This window comes from Coenobita brevimanus, chromosome 23, assembly GCF_032717465.1.
Source record: "Coenobita brevimanus isolate Jiangsu-jjx chromosome 23, ASM3271746v2, whole genome shotgun sequence".
Classification (NCBI taxonomy): domain Eukaryota; kingdom Metazoa; phylum Arthropoda; class Malacostraca; order Decapoda; family Coenobitidae; genus Coenobita; species Coenobita brevimanus.
Window position 1 is genome coordinate 62,805,404 of NC_136976.1, and position 17,061 is coordinate 62,822,464.

Below are 17,061 nucleotides of genomic sequence, written 5' to 3' on the forward strand. Positions count from 1 at the left end.
GGATGCATACCTGCGAGGGAATCCACTGAAAGCAGAAGTGCCAGGACAGAGTAGCAAGGAGAAGGAGGTGCTCCAAAATAGCATGAACAAGCCAGACGTGAGTCAAAGGATGATCTGAGAGGAGGAGGGTTAGTGAGGACTGCGAGTCGGTATACCGGTACAGAACTACCGTTTGCATTCCGCACCCCTATGGGGGAGGTCTCGGTGACTAGGGCAGGGACACCTCCGCCAGGCATTCCAGGAAGACCGCCTAACCCGGACAACCCTGGCGCAAGCAACACCGAATACAAACACTTCTTTCCACCAACCTTAGACAAGTTCGTCGGATCGGGTAGTTGTGCAAGACCTTCGTTCTTGCACACCAAAATACGAGTCTTCCAGTATTTGCACATTGTTTGTTCACTTCTCTGTTAAAAGCAGTTTCAGAAAGTATATTTGTAAACTCTGTAATTTCTTTGTTATGCAATGAAAATATAAAGGCTAAAATAACTTCAAAGAATTGTCTAAAGAAGTTACATTTAGAGAATGTGAACAAGTTGTAGAGGAAGCCACTTGCTAATGTAAATAAAGAGTTGTATTTGCAGTATTAGCAGTTTCAAAGAGTTATTTACTATCGTGATATATACTCCAAAACATTCGCATTCAAACTCTATACACCAGCATCCATTTATTGTGTACCATCGTGTACTTTTCAGTTTTATTTTTGTCGTCTGCATGTGTGCGCATGCGCCTATTGTTGTGGCATGCCATATAAATAAATTTTTCTTTTGACATCGAGATTTAAGTACAGTCATTAATGCAGTTATTAAAAATGTCTTTGTTTGTAAATAACAATACATAAAAATTTGTGTCTCTTTTTTAGTTTTATAGTGCTGATAAAAATACACTGAAATTTATTATCGGCTTCCTCACCACGATGTCGATTGTCGTCTGCAGGAGAGCCAAGTTCCCCTGAGAAGTGGACGTACGTCAGTTCTCTCCTCCTGTCTTGTCTTACCCGTGGGTGTCCAGACCAGCACGCCTGAATCTGAGCGGCGTCAACGAAATCATTATTCACCATGGATCCCGAAGCCTTCCTCGAAATGGCCAATCAGGTCACCAAATTGAAAATGTACCCGTACTTTGACATCGCTCATTGTACTTTGTGTTGTCTCTACGTCCGCGACGACCTAGGCACCGGTGAGGAATAGTCCACAGTTGGTTATAGTCACTGCAATAGCACTGTATATTTATTGGATGTGTATATATAATGACACTGAGCAAATTGCACTAACGCTACTTTAACTGCGCGGGATATATGTCAGTGCTCGAGTTAGCTTATAATCACTCTTGCTCTTTATCTCAAACCCAGTAACCTCATATCCTGTTGTCTGGTTGATTACGTATATAGCGAATAGCCAACAGTATCATTGATTATGCTGTCAATCCCCTTGTTTCACAAGGTTTTCCTGTTCATAATGAGTCTTAGTAAAATTATTGCCAGGAAAGTGAAAGTACTTTTGTTGCCCTGATTAAGTGAAATGAGTCTTACCGTAGTAGAATTATTGCCAGGAAAGTGAAAGTACTTTTGTTGCCCTGATTAAGTGAAAGTGATTGATATTTCGGGAGGTCATTCCTAGCAGATTTGGAACAGATTTTATATTGTACTGTTGCAACAATATGGCCACAGCTGGGTGCATTTTGTATTTATTCTCAGGTTAATATGCATAAGTGTATAATTATGAATATGGAAATAACATGGCTACCATATATCAGTATACATTTAAATGCTATGTTGATTTTTTAACATTTAATTAAGGACTGTGTATGGGTAAATGAATTTGATTATAGCTTTCTCTTATTTCAGCTTTATTGAAAATGTTGAAGTTGTGTATTTGTTTACTCTCTGATTCTAGTGACTTTTTTTCTATTTTATCATTTCTTCCACACTGTCTATTATACTTAAGAAGGATTTCCCTAAAAAGAACAGATTAATTATGGGTATGTGTAACCTCTCTAGTTTCAAGTTTGACCAGTATTGAAGAAAATCATCAGAAGGGGCCAGGATTCAGGGTGTTAGTGCCGAAGTGGTGATACGTAGAGAGGTGTATGGTATGTAGGAGAACTACTGGGCCTTGAGAGCAGGCTGTGAAGCCTATGCCCAGAATCAGACATTAAAAAAAATATATATATAAAAAAAAAATGGAAGGGTTGAAATATTACATTTGAATTACCAGTAATTGAATTAACCAGTACCTGTTTTGTCAGCTGTAGTAGAGACACTGATATTGTACCGTTAATTAACTAATGACATACTGGTATACCTGTATTGTAACACTACACTGATAAATTGTTTACTGGTACCCTGGACACCATTTCATACCCATGGTGATTATCATATAGCCAGCAAATGGATGTTTGGTGGCCCAGTGGACGAAGGTGCTGCAACTGGATGTGGTCTGTAAGGGTTTAACCCCTAAAAGATGGGCAGCGGAATGTTTTGATATACCATACGCTCAGGACGCGCATAATCGGTGGGTGCGATATAGTGGAAGGTTGTGGGGTGAGGGAGTGGATGGGGGGATGTTGGGTGGTGGTGGGGGGTAGGGTGGGGGTGGTGGTTGGGGGGTGGATGGGTGAGGGGCCTGGGTGCAGGAAGGGGGAGGATTATGGGTGGAGGGTGGGAGGGTTGGGTAGGGAGGTTTGGGGGAAGGGGAGTGGGGGAGGATGGAGGGTGAGGGGTAGGGGGTGGAGGGTGGTTTAGAGATGGTGGGTGGTTGGGCAGTTATGAGGGAGTGGGGTAGTGGTAGGGAGCATGGGGGAATGTAGATGAGGGGGGGCAGTGGGGGGTGGGGGATGGGGGTGGGGTGGGGATCGTGACTGCATATGCAGACATCCGTCTTTTTGGCCCTAGTACCCTCGGACAGCATATGCAGACATCCCTCTTTTAGGGGTTAAAACCAACCAACTCAGTCACCTTTCACATTGGCCTACCTAGCCTTATCAGTTTCTATACCTTGCTTTCTCAGACACATGTTTACCACATCCATCTGCTTCTGCCTTGGCGTACCATGACTGCTCCTTCAAAGTTGCTTGCATATACCTTTTTGACCATCCTATTTTCATATTTCTCTCCATGCGACCATAGCACATAAACGGATACACTCTTCTATCTTGCTTTTTGCAACCATAACCATGTAGCTAACTATGGATGGAATACTGGTACTCTCATGCTTAATCTTCAGTTGGTTACCGGTGGAGCACATGTACACCTAAAAGAGTGTAACTGAAGTAACCTTATACCAGATGTACCTGCACTTTTCAAATTCCTGTTGTCACGTGGTTAATCTTCTTAGACAAGATGGATGAGGAGGAAATGGAAAATGTGAGTGCATTTACATACTTGGATAGTGTGATGAGTAAGGATGGAAGTTTAGAGGGTGAAGTGCTTGAAAGGGTACAACAAGGAAGAAAGGCTGCTGGTTCCTTGAAAGCAGTGATAAGAAACAGGGATGTGAGCATGGAAGTGAAAAAGTTACCACATGACAGTGATACCAACTCTAACATATGGAAGTGAAACTTGGACCATGTTGGATGGACAGAAGTCAAGAGTGTGGGCAGTGGAAATGAGTTATTTGAGAGAAGCATGTGGAGTCATTTGGAGAGACAGACTGACAAATGAAGAAGTTAAGGAGCATTGTGGTGTGGGTGTGGATGTGGATGTGATAGGAAGTGTTAGGAGAAACTCAGTGAGCTGGTTTGGCCATGTGGAGAGGATGGAGAATAAGAGACTGATGAGGAGAGTGTATACGAGTGAGGTGGACGGGAGGAGGCCAAGGATGAGATGTAGGGATGGAGTGGAGAGGTATGTGAGAAATGGGGTTGTGAGCTGGGAGCAGGGCAGTGAAATGGAGGGGGACAGGGTGACATGGAGGCCACCCCTTATGGGATTAAGGCGTCTGGCAATAGACATAGACAATGTAATGATCTAGTGGGTCAAAGAAAAGACAAGATTTAGGGGGGGGATGACACACCAGCAAGATTAGATTTAATTCCAACAAAAGAACCTGATGCAATTGAATCTCTAAAATATCTGTGTCCTATAGGAAAAAGTGATCATGTAGTGACAGAGTTCCAAATGATAGAAGGAATTGGGGAGACAAGAGATGAACTATACAGGCATGGAAGATACAACTTTGGGAAAGCAAACTTTACAGGATTGAGAAAAATTTTTGAAGCAGCAGATTGGGGAAATCTGAGAAACAAGAGAGAGACAGAAGAAGTGAGATATCTTTCTAGACTTCTGTAATGTGGATGTTGAAAAGTAAGTGCCAAAAGTTAGTGGGAAAGAGAGCTGGAGAAATGACTTGTTCAACAAAAGGTGAATGATAGCAAAAAAAAAGAAAGGGATAAGGCATGGAACAAATGGAGAAAGAGAAGTAATTATAGAACAAAGGAAGAATATAAAAGAGCTAGAAATGAATATACTAGAATATGAAGAGAGGAAGAAAGAAACTTTGAAAAAGGTATAGTTGACAATGTAAGGAAGAATCTAAATTGTTTTACAGATTTGTTAATGGTAAACTGAAACAAAAGGAAGGAATCGATAAGCTGAAAGTTGAAAGAAATGTCTATAAAGATGTGGTTATGCAAGATGAAATAATGAACAAATGCTTCCAATCAGTCTTCACTAGAGAAAGTGATTTTGTGGAGAAGAGAGTGACTAGAAATGTAGTGTTACAAGATGTAAAGGTAGAAGTGCAAGAAGTATACAGATTACTAGAAATTCAAGACGTGAGGAAGGCCCTTTAACCGGACGGTATCTCTAATTGGATACTAAAGGAATACAGAGAACAAATGGCATATAAGATTTACAGTTTAAATGTGTGTTCTCTGGAAGAAAGGAAAGTGCGTCAGGAATGGAAAAGGTCCAGTGTGGTACCAAGTTATACTCGTAAGGGAGGGAACAAGGAAGTACCCCTGAATTACAGACCAGTGTCCCTGACCAGCACGCTTGCAAAGCTGTCCGAGAGAATCCTGAAAGACAGATGGATAAATGTCTGGAGAAGATGGACATTTTGGCAGAAAGTCAGTTTGGATTCAGAAATGGAAGGTTGTATGTCACCAACATGTTGAGTTTCTACTCAAGGGCAATAGACCTGCTACAGGAAAGAGATATTTGGGTGGATTGCGTGTATTTAGATTTGAAGAAAGCCTTTGACAAGGTACCCCGTAAGCAACTACTGTAATGTAGAAATTGGAACACAGAGTGGGCCGATAGGGGATCCTCTGAGATACATTCAGGGACGTCATTTCTCTCAAAGACCGTAACTTTACTTTTTCATACATTTGCCTTTAGATTCCGTTTCTGACACACACTTCCAAACTCATTCACCAAGCCTTGCAGTTCCCCTTCGTCTTCACTTAACAAACGACGGTACAGGGAGTTTCCAAACGCTGCCCTCTCTTATTAGGGTCACTCCAACATCCACTGGCCACTGCCCTATCCTGTATACGTTTTATAACCCCATCCAAATACAGGTTGAACAACCATGGGGACATGACACATCCCTGTTCCTATCCAACATTCAGATAGAAAAATTCACTCAGTTCACTATCCACGCTCACTGCAGCCTTAGCACCCTCGTACCGTACATACTCTTTACGGTATTCAACAACTTTCCATTTACTCCGTATATCCTAAATACTCTCCACATTCCTGGTCTATCCACCCTGTCATATGCTTTCTCCAAGTCCATGAAGGCCACATACAACTTCTTTTCCATCTCGACAAAGTTGTCCACTAAAGACCTAAGGATGAATATCTGATCTACACAGCCTCTTCCCTTCCTAAAACCTCCCTGTTCTTCTCCAACTAATTCCTCTGTTATTTCCCTGACTCGGTCATTAAGTATTTTCATCATCCATTCATTGCCAGACGCCATGTATCCCAGACGGGGTGGCCAAGGGCTTAGAGTTAATTGTTTTACAGGGAGGGGCACTAATCCTCCACCAACCCCACTTGACATGTAGGGATGCCAACAGCATCTGGTGTTCCCAGGCGGTCACCCATCCAAATACTAACCAGACCCAGCTATCCTACCATATAATTTTTGTATTACATTTAGAGGACAAATGCCCCTATGGTTACCACACACTTCGTTTTCCCCTTTTCTTTTGTGCAGGAGAATAATTATAGGCCTACCTGACTTCCAAGCCTTTGGGATTCTGCCTTCCTCCCAGGCCAATCTGCACATCTTTCATATCCATTCTACTCCTATATCTCTCCCATGCTTCAACATTTCACCACGTACTTCATTAATTCATGGGGCTTTCCCCATTTTGACTTTTTTCATTGCTTCCACTACTTCCATCCTACTGATTCCTTCCTCTTCTCACCTCCCTCCTCCTCCCAGCCATTCTTCAGCCACCACTTATACTCATATTACTTTCATTCTCTATGTTCAGCAGTTCCTTGAAGTGTTCTCTCCATCTACCCACTTTTTCTCCCCTCTTCACTAGCAATATACCATTTTTATGTTTCACTCAGCGACTTTCTTCTTTATCACCCTGTCTAACTCTCATTACCTCATTCCAGAACATTTTCTTACGTTCCCTCCACTTTTCACTCAAATTCCAAATTCCCCATCCACTCTCGTAATACTTTCTCACCAGTTTTTTCACCTCTCTCTTCCTCTCAACGTATAACTCTCTCTTTTGTCTCTCAACTTCCTCCACGCCCCTGTTTCTCATCCACTCACTATATGCTTTCTTCTCTTATGTCACAGCCTGTCTCACCTTTTTATTCCACTAGGCAGTCTTCTCTTCACCCCACACACCACATGACATGCTGCACAGATTTCTTTTGTGAGTGTCTTGCACACACCTTCCATATCCCCCATCTGTTCCAGATCATTTTACCCAGTCATTCCTCCACTTCTCTCTTAAAGTCTGCCTTTTTTCCAACCTCTTATAACTTTTCTACCCTCCTTGTATGGACTGCTACATCCTGTCCTTCCCTCCTTCTATTCCTCCCATTTCATTTGAACCTCGACTTTCACTACCACCAAGTGGTGGTCAGAAAGTCCACTGGCAGTCACCAGTAGCAGTAATAGAAAAGAGTAGAGTTTGGCTTTCCTTGCTCGCCTCATCACCATCTGCACAGGTCAAAATACTTAGCATAGATTTCTTTGGCTTTCCTGTGCCTAATGTTGTTGTCAACGTGTAGGTTATGATCACATTATGCGTAGATACAGTAAACATCATCAAACTATTCTTTATCATTTCAGCATTGTTTTATTTTTCTCATCTTTTATTTTCACAGATTTTCTTAGTAAATATTTTATTATTATTTTTTTTTTCATGATCCTTTCTCACTTATGCACTCTTGGCTTGTCAAGATTAAAAAAAAAAACTGTCTCATGGTTGTCCAGATGATGTAACATTCCCAGTATTGTCACCAAGGACAAAGTTTAATATCTCCCATGAAATGGTCCTGCAACAGACTCCATCATTTTGCACTTAGTTGAAGACTCAACCAACTGCACTAAAACTGGAATACAGATCGTGCAAGATTTCCCACTTGACCAGGTCCAGTCAGGTTGTTCCACATGCATAAGATATCAGGAGTGGAGGTGGCATGGTGGATTATAGAGAGAGCTGCATACATCAACATGACTACGCAGTGTATTTTAAACGTCTCGGAGTTTTTTGCTTATATCAGTCCGTGACAGTGATGCATATGTGGTGAATGGGTCATGTTTGGATTAGCCAGGTAAATGGAAAAAGAATAATTGGATTCATTGTGAACTGAGAAGCAGCTGCATGTCAGACAGCTTGCATGAAAGGAGTAGTTGGGTCAAGTGAATAAAATTCTGAAGGCATGACACTGACAAAGAAGTGAAGTTTTGATAAGGCATTGTAGCTGAGCAGCCTTTTCTAGTTTTTGGATCCTACCTATCTTACATATGATAATAGGTTACTATAATTATAGGTTGTAGATGGGTCCCTAGGAGTTACAGTAGCTACTGACATGTGGGTGAAATATAGCTACAGGCTTGGTAACTAGCCAGTCATCACTTTCAGACAGTAAACATTCTGCCACAAGGATGCACAGTCAAACTCCAAACTGAGACTAACCTAGTCACCAGCCTTGTTATTGTACACATTTCATATTCTCTCTCATCAGTTTCTAGCAACTGTTGGGAGGTATTTAGCAGGTCTGGGGATGTGGTGTAACTTCCAGTCTATAGGAATCTGTAGTATCATGGCCAACCTCAGTATAGTTATTCCTTAAGAGGAAGCGTGGTATCATTTTGTGTATACTGTTTATGTATGTACTGGGTGTTGGCATTCCATTGGCAAGAGATGGGAGGGTTTGGCAATTATCTGTACTGTTGATTACTGTTGATACTGTAGTCAGTGAAAGTGAGTGAGAGTTGCAAGGCTTTGTGAATGAGTTTGGAAATGTGTGTGTAAAGAAACCAAATCTAAAAATTAATGTAGCACTGTAAAGTTATGATCTTTGAGTGGAATGAAGTCATGTCATAGAGTGCACCATGAAACTGAATGGTCAGGAAGTGGAGGATGAGTACCATCAGATATTTAGTGTGATGAGCAAGGATGGATGTTTAAAGAAAGAAGTTCTTTAAAAGTAAAAGCAGGGAAGAAAGGTTGTAGGTTCTCTGGGAGCAGTGAGAAGGAAGATGGAAGTGTGGTCCCCCCTTTTAACATATTGTAATCATCCCTTTTAATATACTGAAGTGAAGCTTGGCCTCTGTTGGAAAAAATACAGGTCAAGAGTGAGAGTGGTGGATAGTTATATGTGAGGAGCATGTGGAGTTACATGAATAAGCAGACAAACAGATGAGAATGTTAATGAATGTTGATGTGCAGATGTGAATGTGCTAGAAAGCAATACAAATACATTGAGATGATTTGGCTTTGTGGAGAGAATGGAGTTTGAGAGATTGACTAGGAGAGTCCTGTACATGTTAATCAGGTGGAGGGGAGGAGGGGAAAGGGAAGACCAAGAATGAGATGGAGGGATGGAGTGAATTATATGAATGAGGGAGAGTTTTAGTTGGAGAGAGGGTAAAGTAAAAGATAAAGGTAGGGGCAGACGCCATGAGGCATTAAGTCGCTGTACTTATCTCCAAAACATGGCCTCTGAACCTGCAGTGCATTTTTCATTCAATTGCATGGGGTACAAGGCCACTGCATCATCCAGATTACCAGAGTTACCTCTCCTGGGTGTTACCCTAGGTACACATTTTAGCTACCAGCCACAAAGCGTCGATGGACACCTGAATCATGCTCACACCAGAATTTGAATCCTGGCACTAATGGGACAACAGCTTCACAGTCAGTGATGCTAAACACTCAGCCACCACGGCAGTGTAGTCTAATTACATGGGGCAGAATGACATGGAGCAGTTCACTTGTGTTACCCCTTCAGGGTTTAAGGTATCTGGCTGTAAATAAGATAGGCTGACAGTTGGATGTATTAGTAAGCTTGAAGTAATGATAAATGAAAGGTGCAGTACCTTGTTTAATTCCACATATAACACTCTTTCTCATAACTAAACCTTTTCACTTAACTTAGGCTAACAAGTTCTTTGAACTTCTTTGGGCCTTCTTAGTAATACAGTATCGAAATATATTTGTACTGGTGAATGACTGTCCATGTATGAACTTTATATTCTTGTAATGTGTAGTGTCCCATCTGAGTTACGGGGTGTCTTTTATGGGAGGTAGATATTTGATACCGGTATACAGAATTATGTGGTTTGATAAGGAGCTTTATGATATCAGATAAGGAAAGGAAATTAACTTTGTGACTGTCGACATATCAGTTACGTAGGCTACTATTGTGTGTGGTTTTATTGGTTAGGCTCATTTTTTTACCCATGGACTGTAAAATCAGAGATGGGTGAAAATTTCCAACTGTGTATAGTATTATTATCTTTTCCATGATGACATTTACTGTTACATTACAGAAGACTTCTTTACTCTGGTACTTTCATGTAAGTCTTGTTTGTTTTATGATGATAGAGACTGATGAATGGTAGTGTACACAAATCAAGTCGATTTACAGAGTACAGCATAGAATACTGTATCCCCTTAATCTTTTGGCTTATACTGTATTTTGTTTTGTCATGTATTCCAGTTGTACTTATTCTTGTGTGTGTGTGTGTGTGTTTTGTGTATTTACCTATTTACCTATTTCTGGTATACAGGAATTGAGCTAAGCTCGTGTTGTCCTGTCTCCATATCTACATTTATTTAGTCAAGTCTTAAACACATGAATGTTTTTTGCCCGCACCTCCTCTTCGTCTAAGTCATTCCAATTACCAATGGTGGGCAGCTCAAACGAAGAAGGACCTTGCGCCAGCGCAATGCGCAATCCACAGTTCACTACCTTGCACAAGTGCGCAATCTGACAAATATTTAGCTTGCGTAATGTCGCAAAGCGTAAGTGCAAACCATTTGCATATATTTGTGGGAATTACCGTAAAATATTGAGATATTTACATAAAATAGCATACCTACTTACATACTTTTATGTATTAGTATTATTTTCTATTATTTGTAATTTGCACAAGTGCGCAATCTCATATTTAGCTTGCACAGTGTCGCTAAGCACTAGTGCAAACCATTTGCATATATTTGTCGGAATTACTGTAAAATATTGAGATATTTAAATAAATTAGCATATGTACTTTTATTTATTATTATTCTATCTATCTATCTATTGCCAGACGCCTAAATCACATTAAAGGGTGGCCACTGGCCAAAAACAAGCAACAAATTGCCTCCATGTCACCCTGTCCCCCGCCATTTCACTGCCCTGCTCCCAGCTCACACATCCCTTTCCCATATACTTCTCCACTCCATCCCTCCATCTCATTCTTCGCCTCCCCCTCCCTCTTCCCCCTCCACCTCATTCACATACACTCTCCTTGTTAGTCTCTCACTCTCCATCCTCTCCATATGACCAAACCACCTCAGTGTGTTTCTCCTAACTCTTCCTATCACATCCACATCCACACCACAACGCTCCTTCACTTCCTTATTTGTCAGTCTGTCTCTCCATGTGACTCCACATACTCCTCTCAAATAACTTATTTCCACTGCTCTCACTCTTGACTTCTGTCCCTCCAACAAGGTCAAAGCTTCAGCTCCATACGTTAGAGTTGGTATCACAGTACTGTCATGTAGTAACTTTTTCACTCGTGGAAGTTCAAACAGAGGAGTGCGCGGTCTGCAAAGCAGAGGGACAGAGAAACAAAGGCTGTGATATTGCCAGTTTTACTTTTATCTGCTTTTTCGCAAGACGTTGTATTTAATAATTCAATGTAGATATACAATAGCGTGTGTAATTCCTTACAAAAATCATTAAAGCAACAGCCATACCACGTTGAGTACACCGCTTCCCGTCCGATCAGCGAAGTTAAGCAACATTGGGTCTGGTACTTGGATAGGTGACCGCCTGGGAACACCAGATGCTGTTGGCATCCCTACGTGTCAAGTGGGGTTGGTGGAGGATTAGTGCCCCTCCCCGTAAAACAATTAACTCTAAGCCCTTGGCCACCCCGTCTGGGATACATGGCGTCTGGCAATGAATGAATGAAAAAAATGAATATTATTTAAATCAAATATCCCCAGCCTAATAAATTATTAAGCTGTGGATATTTGATTTAAATAATATGTTTTAATGATTTTTGTAAGGAATTGCGTATGCTACTCTTAATAAATAATGTATTTTTAATTTATTATTATTGTATCTATCTATCTATAGCCCGACGCCCTAATCCTGCAAAGGGTGGCTGCAGACAAAACGCCTCCAAGTCACTCTGTCACCCACCATTTGACTCCCCTCCCCCCAACTCACCCCCCCCCCTCCCTCATATACCTCTCAACTCCATCCCTCCACCTCATCCTCGGTCTACCCCTCCCTCTCCCTCCCTCCACCTCACCTACATACACCCTCTTAGTCAGTCTTTCATTCTCCATTCTCTCCACATGTCCAAACCACCTCAGTGTATTTCTCCTAATCTTTTCAACCACATCCACATCTACCCCACAACGTTCCTTCACTTCTTCATTCGTCAACCTGTCCCTCCACGTCACTCCACATGCTCCTCTCAAGTAACTCATTTCCACTGCTCTCACTCTTGACTTGTTCCCCTCTTGCAAGGTCCACGCCTCGCTTCCATACGTCAGGGTAGGGATCACAATACTATCATGCAGTGACTTCTTAACTTCCATACTCACCTCCCTATTTCTCATCACTGCTTTCAGTGTACCAACAACCTTTCTTCCCTGCTGTACCCTTTCACGTACTTCATCCCCCAAAGTTCCATCCTTACTCATCACACTACCCAAGTACTTGAATGCACTCACATTCTCCATATCCTCACCATCCAACCTCACTGCACACTCTGTGACTTCATTCCTCTCAAACACCATAACTTTACTTTTGTTTACATTAACTTTCAGCTTCCTCCTCCTACACACTGTCCCAAATTCATTCACCAAACCTTGCAACTCCCATTCATCTTCACTCAACAATACTGTATCATCAGCAAACAGCAACACCGGAAGCTTCCAAATCTCACCCTCATTCATTAGGGCCACCCCCACATCCACTGCCCTACCTTGTACCTCCTTTACAACCCCATCCATATATATATTAAACAGCCATGGAGACATTACACACCCCTGTTTCAGTCCCACATTGAGATCAAAGAACTCACTCAGCTCACCATCCACTCGCACCATAGCCCTAGCTCCCTCGTACATACTCTTCACAGCACTTAACAGTTTCCCCTCCACTCCATATATTCTTAATACCTTCCACATACCTTGCCTATCTATTCTGTCATAAGCTTTCTCCAAGTCCATGAAGGCAGCATACACTTTCCTTCCCTTCTCTAGATACTTCTCCACTAAACATCTTAGAACAAATATCTGATCTACACACCCTTTTCCCTTCCTAAATCCCCCTTGTTCTTCTCCAACTAGCTCCTCTGTCATATGCCTAACCCTATCAATGAGTATTCTACCATATATTTTACCAGTCACACTAAGAAGGCAAATACCCCTATGGTTACCACATACTTCTCTCTCCCCTTTTCCTTTGTACAGAGGAACAATTATACCTGATTTCCAGTCCTCTGGAACCCTTCCCTCTTCCCAAGCCAATCTACACAACTTCCATATCCACTTCACAACAGTCTCACCCCCATACCTAAGCATTATTGACTAATAATAATAGAAAAATATAAAAATACATTATCTCTGTTGAAGCATTTTAAGAAATGCTACTACCCTCCACCCCTTCCTCCAGAACCCTTGCGACTCGCCCAAGCCTCCCTCATCCCTTGTCCAGACATATGGGAAGCTCCCAAGACCACGTGTCCCTTGGATCGCAGTGTGCAATCCACAGGACAGGTGCGCAAGGCATGTGCGAAAGCGCATTATTGTGCATGGTCTTGTGCGGTGAGCAATGTGCAAACGATATTCACCAGAGCGCAACAGTGCGCAAGTGTTTGCGCACCTGCCCAGCACTGCCAAATACTGATGCTTCTGTTCGGGAAACTGAACTTTTTAAGATCATTAAGACATCTACTTTTCCTCAACTTGAAGTCATGACCTCTTGTTCTTCCATCATCTATCTATTGCCAGACGCCTTAATCCCGTAAAGGGTGGCCACAAACAAATTGACTCCATGTTGCCCTGTCCCCTGCCATTTCATTGCCCTGTTCCCAGCTCACACCCCCCTCTCTCATATACCTCTCCACTCCATCCCTTCATCTCATCCTTGGCCTCCCTCTCCCTACTTGCCGGCATTATTTTGCCACAGCCCCGCTCTCACTACAGGCATGTTTCCCCCAAATAGCCTGTTTTCAAACCTTCATACCTGGGAAAGTATAGCAGTTAAGGAAACAAATTAGAGACCATATTGCTCACCAACTCTTCTTGTGAATGAAAGCATCTCCAAGTCTTCAGGTGGTTGCATCGATGATTAAGGATGTTTCCCACTTGAGGCAGGATGTATGTGCAGTAGTCATGTGTGTGCACACAACCCCAACTTTGGCTGTGCTCTCAGTGTGATAAATTCTCCACTACTAGATAAACTAGGCACAGTAGTATCCAAGGCATATCCTGTGGCATTATCAGTGAGCCCATTCCTAGTATCCTTTGAAAGAGGCTAGGCAGGGGTGGATGAGGCAAGGTATCCACGTGAGGTGGGAATGGAATCGGACATAAAGTTTCAGAAATTTTCATTCTACACCTGGCGAGGTCACAGAGAAGACTGAGGTACATTTGTGTGAGGTGGCGGGAGTCTCTCCCAGCCTACTGATGCTGAGATCAAATTGTGGCCGGTTCAAATGATGGTGGGAATACATTAGCAGCTCCTCCTGTCACCTGGTGGTCCCCATCCGCCCATTTCCGTGGCATATGCTGTTTCCTGGTGCGTAGGGGTTAAGGAGCTGTTAAAGAGAATGAAAAGTAATCCCTCGATTACCCGGACATCCATTATCTGAACAATCCATTACCCGAATGCCTTGACCTGGCTGTTTGAAACCATCATTCGTACATCTTTCCATTTTATCCGGACAAAATTCTTGCGTCCGGGTGGAAATTATGGCCACATGAACATTTTCACCTGGCTAGGCCAGTTTTTTCTTGTTTTTTTCATGTCACTGCAGGGAATGGCCCTGCAATGGTGATTGCTTGTCTGTGGTTGGTAGGTCTGCTTGACAGTTGCTTGGCTGTTGTTTATAGGTCTGCTTGACCAGATAGAGTAGTGTTAAACAACAGAAACAAGTATTGTATGACGTACTGTAGTGGCATTTTACAGTTGTTTTCAAAGTTTTGTATGAAGGGAGCCAGGGATTAAGTCCATTATCCGAGCAGATCCACTTTCCAGACATGCCTTTGGCTCTGTTACATTGGATAATCAAGGGATTACTGAAGTTCAAGCATAAGTGGCTGGGGAATGGCTGGGAGAAGGAGGGAGACGAAAATCAAGGAAGATATCAGTAGGATGGAAGTAGTGGAAGCAGTGATGAAAGTCAAAGTGGAGAAAGCCCCAGGAAATGATGGAGTGTATGGTGAAATGCTGAAGCATGGGGGAGAGATAGTAATAGACTGGATGTGGAAGATGTGTAGATTGGCCTCGGAGGAAAGTAGAATCCCTGAGGATTGGAAGTCAGCTTTAGTATAATTATTTCCCTGTGCAAAGGAAAAGGAGAAAAAGAAGTGTGTGGTAATCATAGGAGCATTTATCTTCTTAGTGTAATAGGAAAAGTATATGGTATGATACTTATTGACAAAATGAAGGAAGTAACTGATGAATTAGCTGTAGAAGAACAGGGAGGTTTTAGGAAGGTAAGAAGTTGTGTAGATCAGTTATTCATTCTTAGGTCGTAAGTGGAAAAGTTTCTAGAGAAAGAAATGAAGTTGTATGCAGCCATCATGGATTTGGAGAAAGCATATGACTAAGTGGATAGACAAGGAATGTGGAAAATACAGTAATCCCACAATTATCTGATTTAATAGAGCCAAAGTCATGTCTGGGTAATGGCTCTGTCCGGATAATGGACTTTTCCCCTAGCCCTCTTTTGTATATAACATCAGCTTTGAAAGCCAGTATAAAAGGCCACTACAGTACGTCAATCAACACTTGTTTTGTTGTTTAACAATACCCTGTCTGGGCAAGGAGACCTGTAAACCACAGCCAAGCAATTACCATGGTCAAGCAGACCGATCAACCATCGATAAGCAATCACCACTGGGTGAACTACCCAGCCAGACAGGGCGGCATCAACGGGCTATTCCTGCCTGACCGTGGGGAAATGTTTGCATCACCTTAATTTCCACCCAGACACAAGTATTTTTTCCAGATACAGTATTATGAAGAATGTACGAATAATGGTTTCGAACAGCCAGATCACAGTGTTCAGGTAATGGATTGTCAGGGTAATGGCCGTCCAGATAATTGAGAGACTACCGAATTAAGAAAATATGGAGTAAATGGGACGTTTTTGGATGCCATGAAGAGTATGTATGAGGGTGCCAAAGCTTCAGTGTGTGTGGATAGTGAACTGAGTAGATTTTTCTATGTGAATGTTGGATTGAAACAGGGATGTGTCATGTCTCCATGGTTGTTCAGTCTGTATATGGATGGGATTATAAAAGAGATACAAGGTAGGGCAGTGGATGTTGGAGTGGCCTTAGTGCAGATGATACTGTATTGTTAAGTGAAGAGAAAGGGGAACTGTTTGGGAGAGTGCATAAGAAACAGAATCTAAAGGGGAATGTAGGGAAGAGTAGAGTTATGGTCTTTGAGAGAAATGATATCACTGAAAGTATAGTGAGGCTGGATGATGAGGAAATGAAAAATGTGAGTGGATGAGGAGGAAATTGAAAATGTGAGTGGATGAGGAGGAAATTGAAAATGTGAGTGTGTATAACCCGCTGCGTCCCGGTGACGTGTGGATACGTCGCCACGTTTTGTCATGGTGACTCCCGATGATGTATCCATACGTTTTGCAATTGTGAGGTCTGTCATTTTCACTTTTTCAAGTTTCGTGGGTGATTTTTGGTAGGCATATATGAGAGACCTTTCTCTACCCCTTGTCTGACAGGGATCCCCCCCCCCCGCACATCATTTTCTCAGCAACTCACCTGTTAGCAGAGACCTGGCTAGTAAAGACATGTCGTGCCACGGTCTCTCCAATGACGAAATTCAAGGCGAAGGTTATTCCCGAGGTGAAGGACAAAGGAAGAAACAAGCAGAAGTGATGAGGCGGTAACATTGTAAAGAAAGGTAAGGTATGTTGATATGTTTGGTGAGTAAAACAGTGCTTATTTTGTCTATATTATTGTCTGAAAATCAATATACTCTTGTACTACATATTAATTCGTACCATTGAAATAAATATCTAACCTTTTATGAGTGGTTTGGACTAGTTACTTCTCCCATGGAGAACATTTTCTCTGGAGCACAGCCCACAGAAGATGGTGCCAGGTATTCAGAGGGACAGCTGTATAATGCAATTATAAGCTCAG

At 42.2% G+C, this 17,061-nt stretch overlaps 2 protein-coding genes and 1 pseudogene across 5 annotated transcripts in view; 2 read left to right on the top strand and 1 right to left on the bottom strand.

Moving 5' to 3' along the window:
- The window catches only part of Cchl (Cytochrome c heme lyase), a 31,169-nt gene extending 30,837 nt beyond the window's left edge, over positions 1–332 (bottom strand). The window contains exon 1 of one of the 2 annotated variants that reach the window (XM_080267298.1): positions 309–332. The gene's annotated coding sequence lies outside the window, so the exon portion shown is untranslated. Of the gene's footprint in view, positions 1–169; positions 277–308 lie in introns of those variants that run through there. The other variant, XM_080267299.1, reaches the window with a different exon arrangement.
- A 591-nt stretch (positions 333–923) lies between these two features.
- Positions 924–17,061, top strand: part of LOC145392994 (trimeric intracellular cation channel type 1B.1) — a 51,930-nt gene continuing 35,792 nt past the window's right edge. For all 3 annotated transcript variants that reach the window (XR_013896088.1, XR_013896089.1, XM_080267300.1), the window contains exon 1: positions 924–1,179. Coding sequence is in view for 1 of the 3 variants with exons in the window: in XM_080267300.1 (XP_080123426.1) it covers positions 1,059–1,179 (121 nt within the window). In the remaining 2 variants the exon portion in view is untranslated. The remainder of the gene's footprint in view (positions 1,180–17,061) is intronic.
- On the top strand, positions 11,381–11,495 carry LOC145393161 (5S ribosomal RNA; annotated as a pseudogene).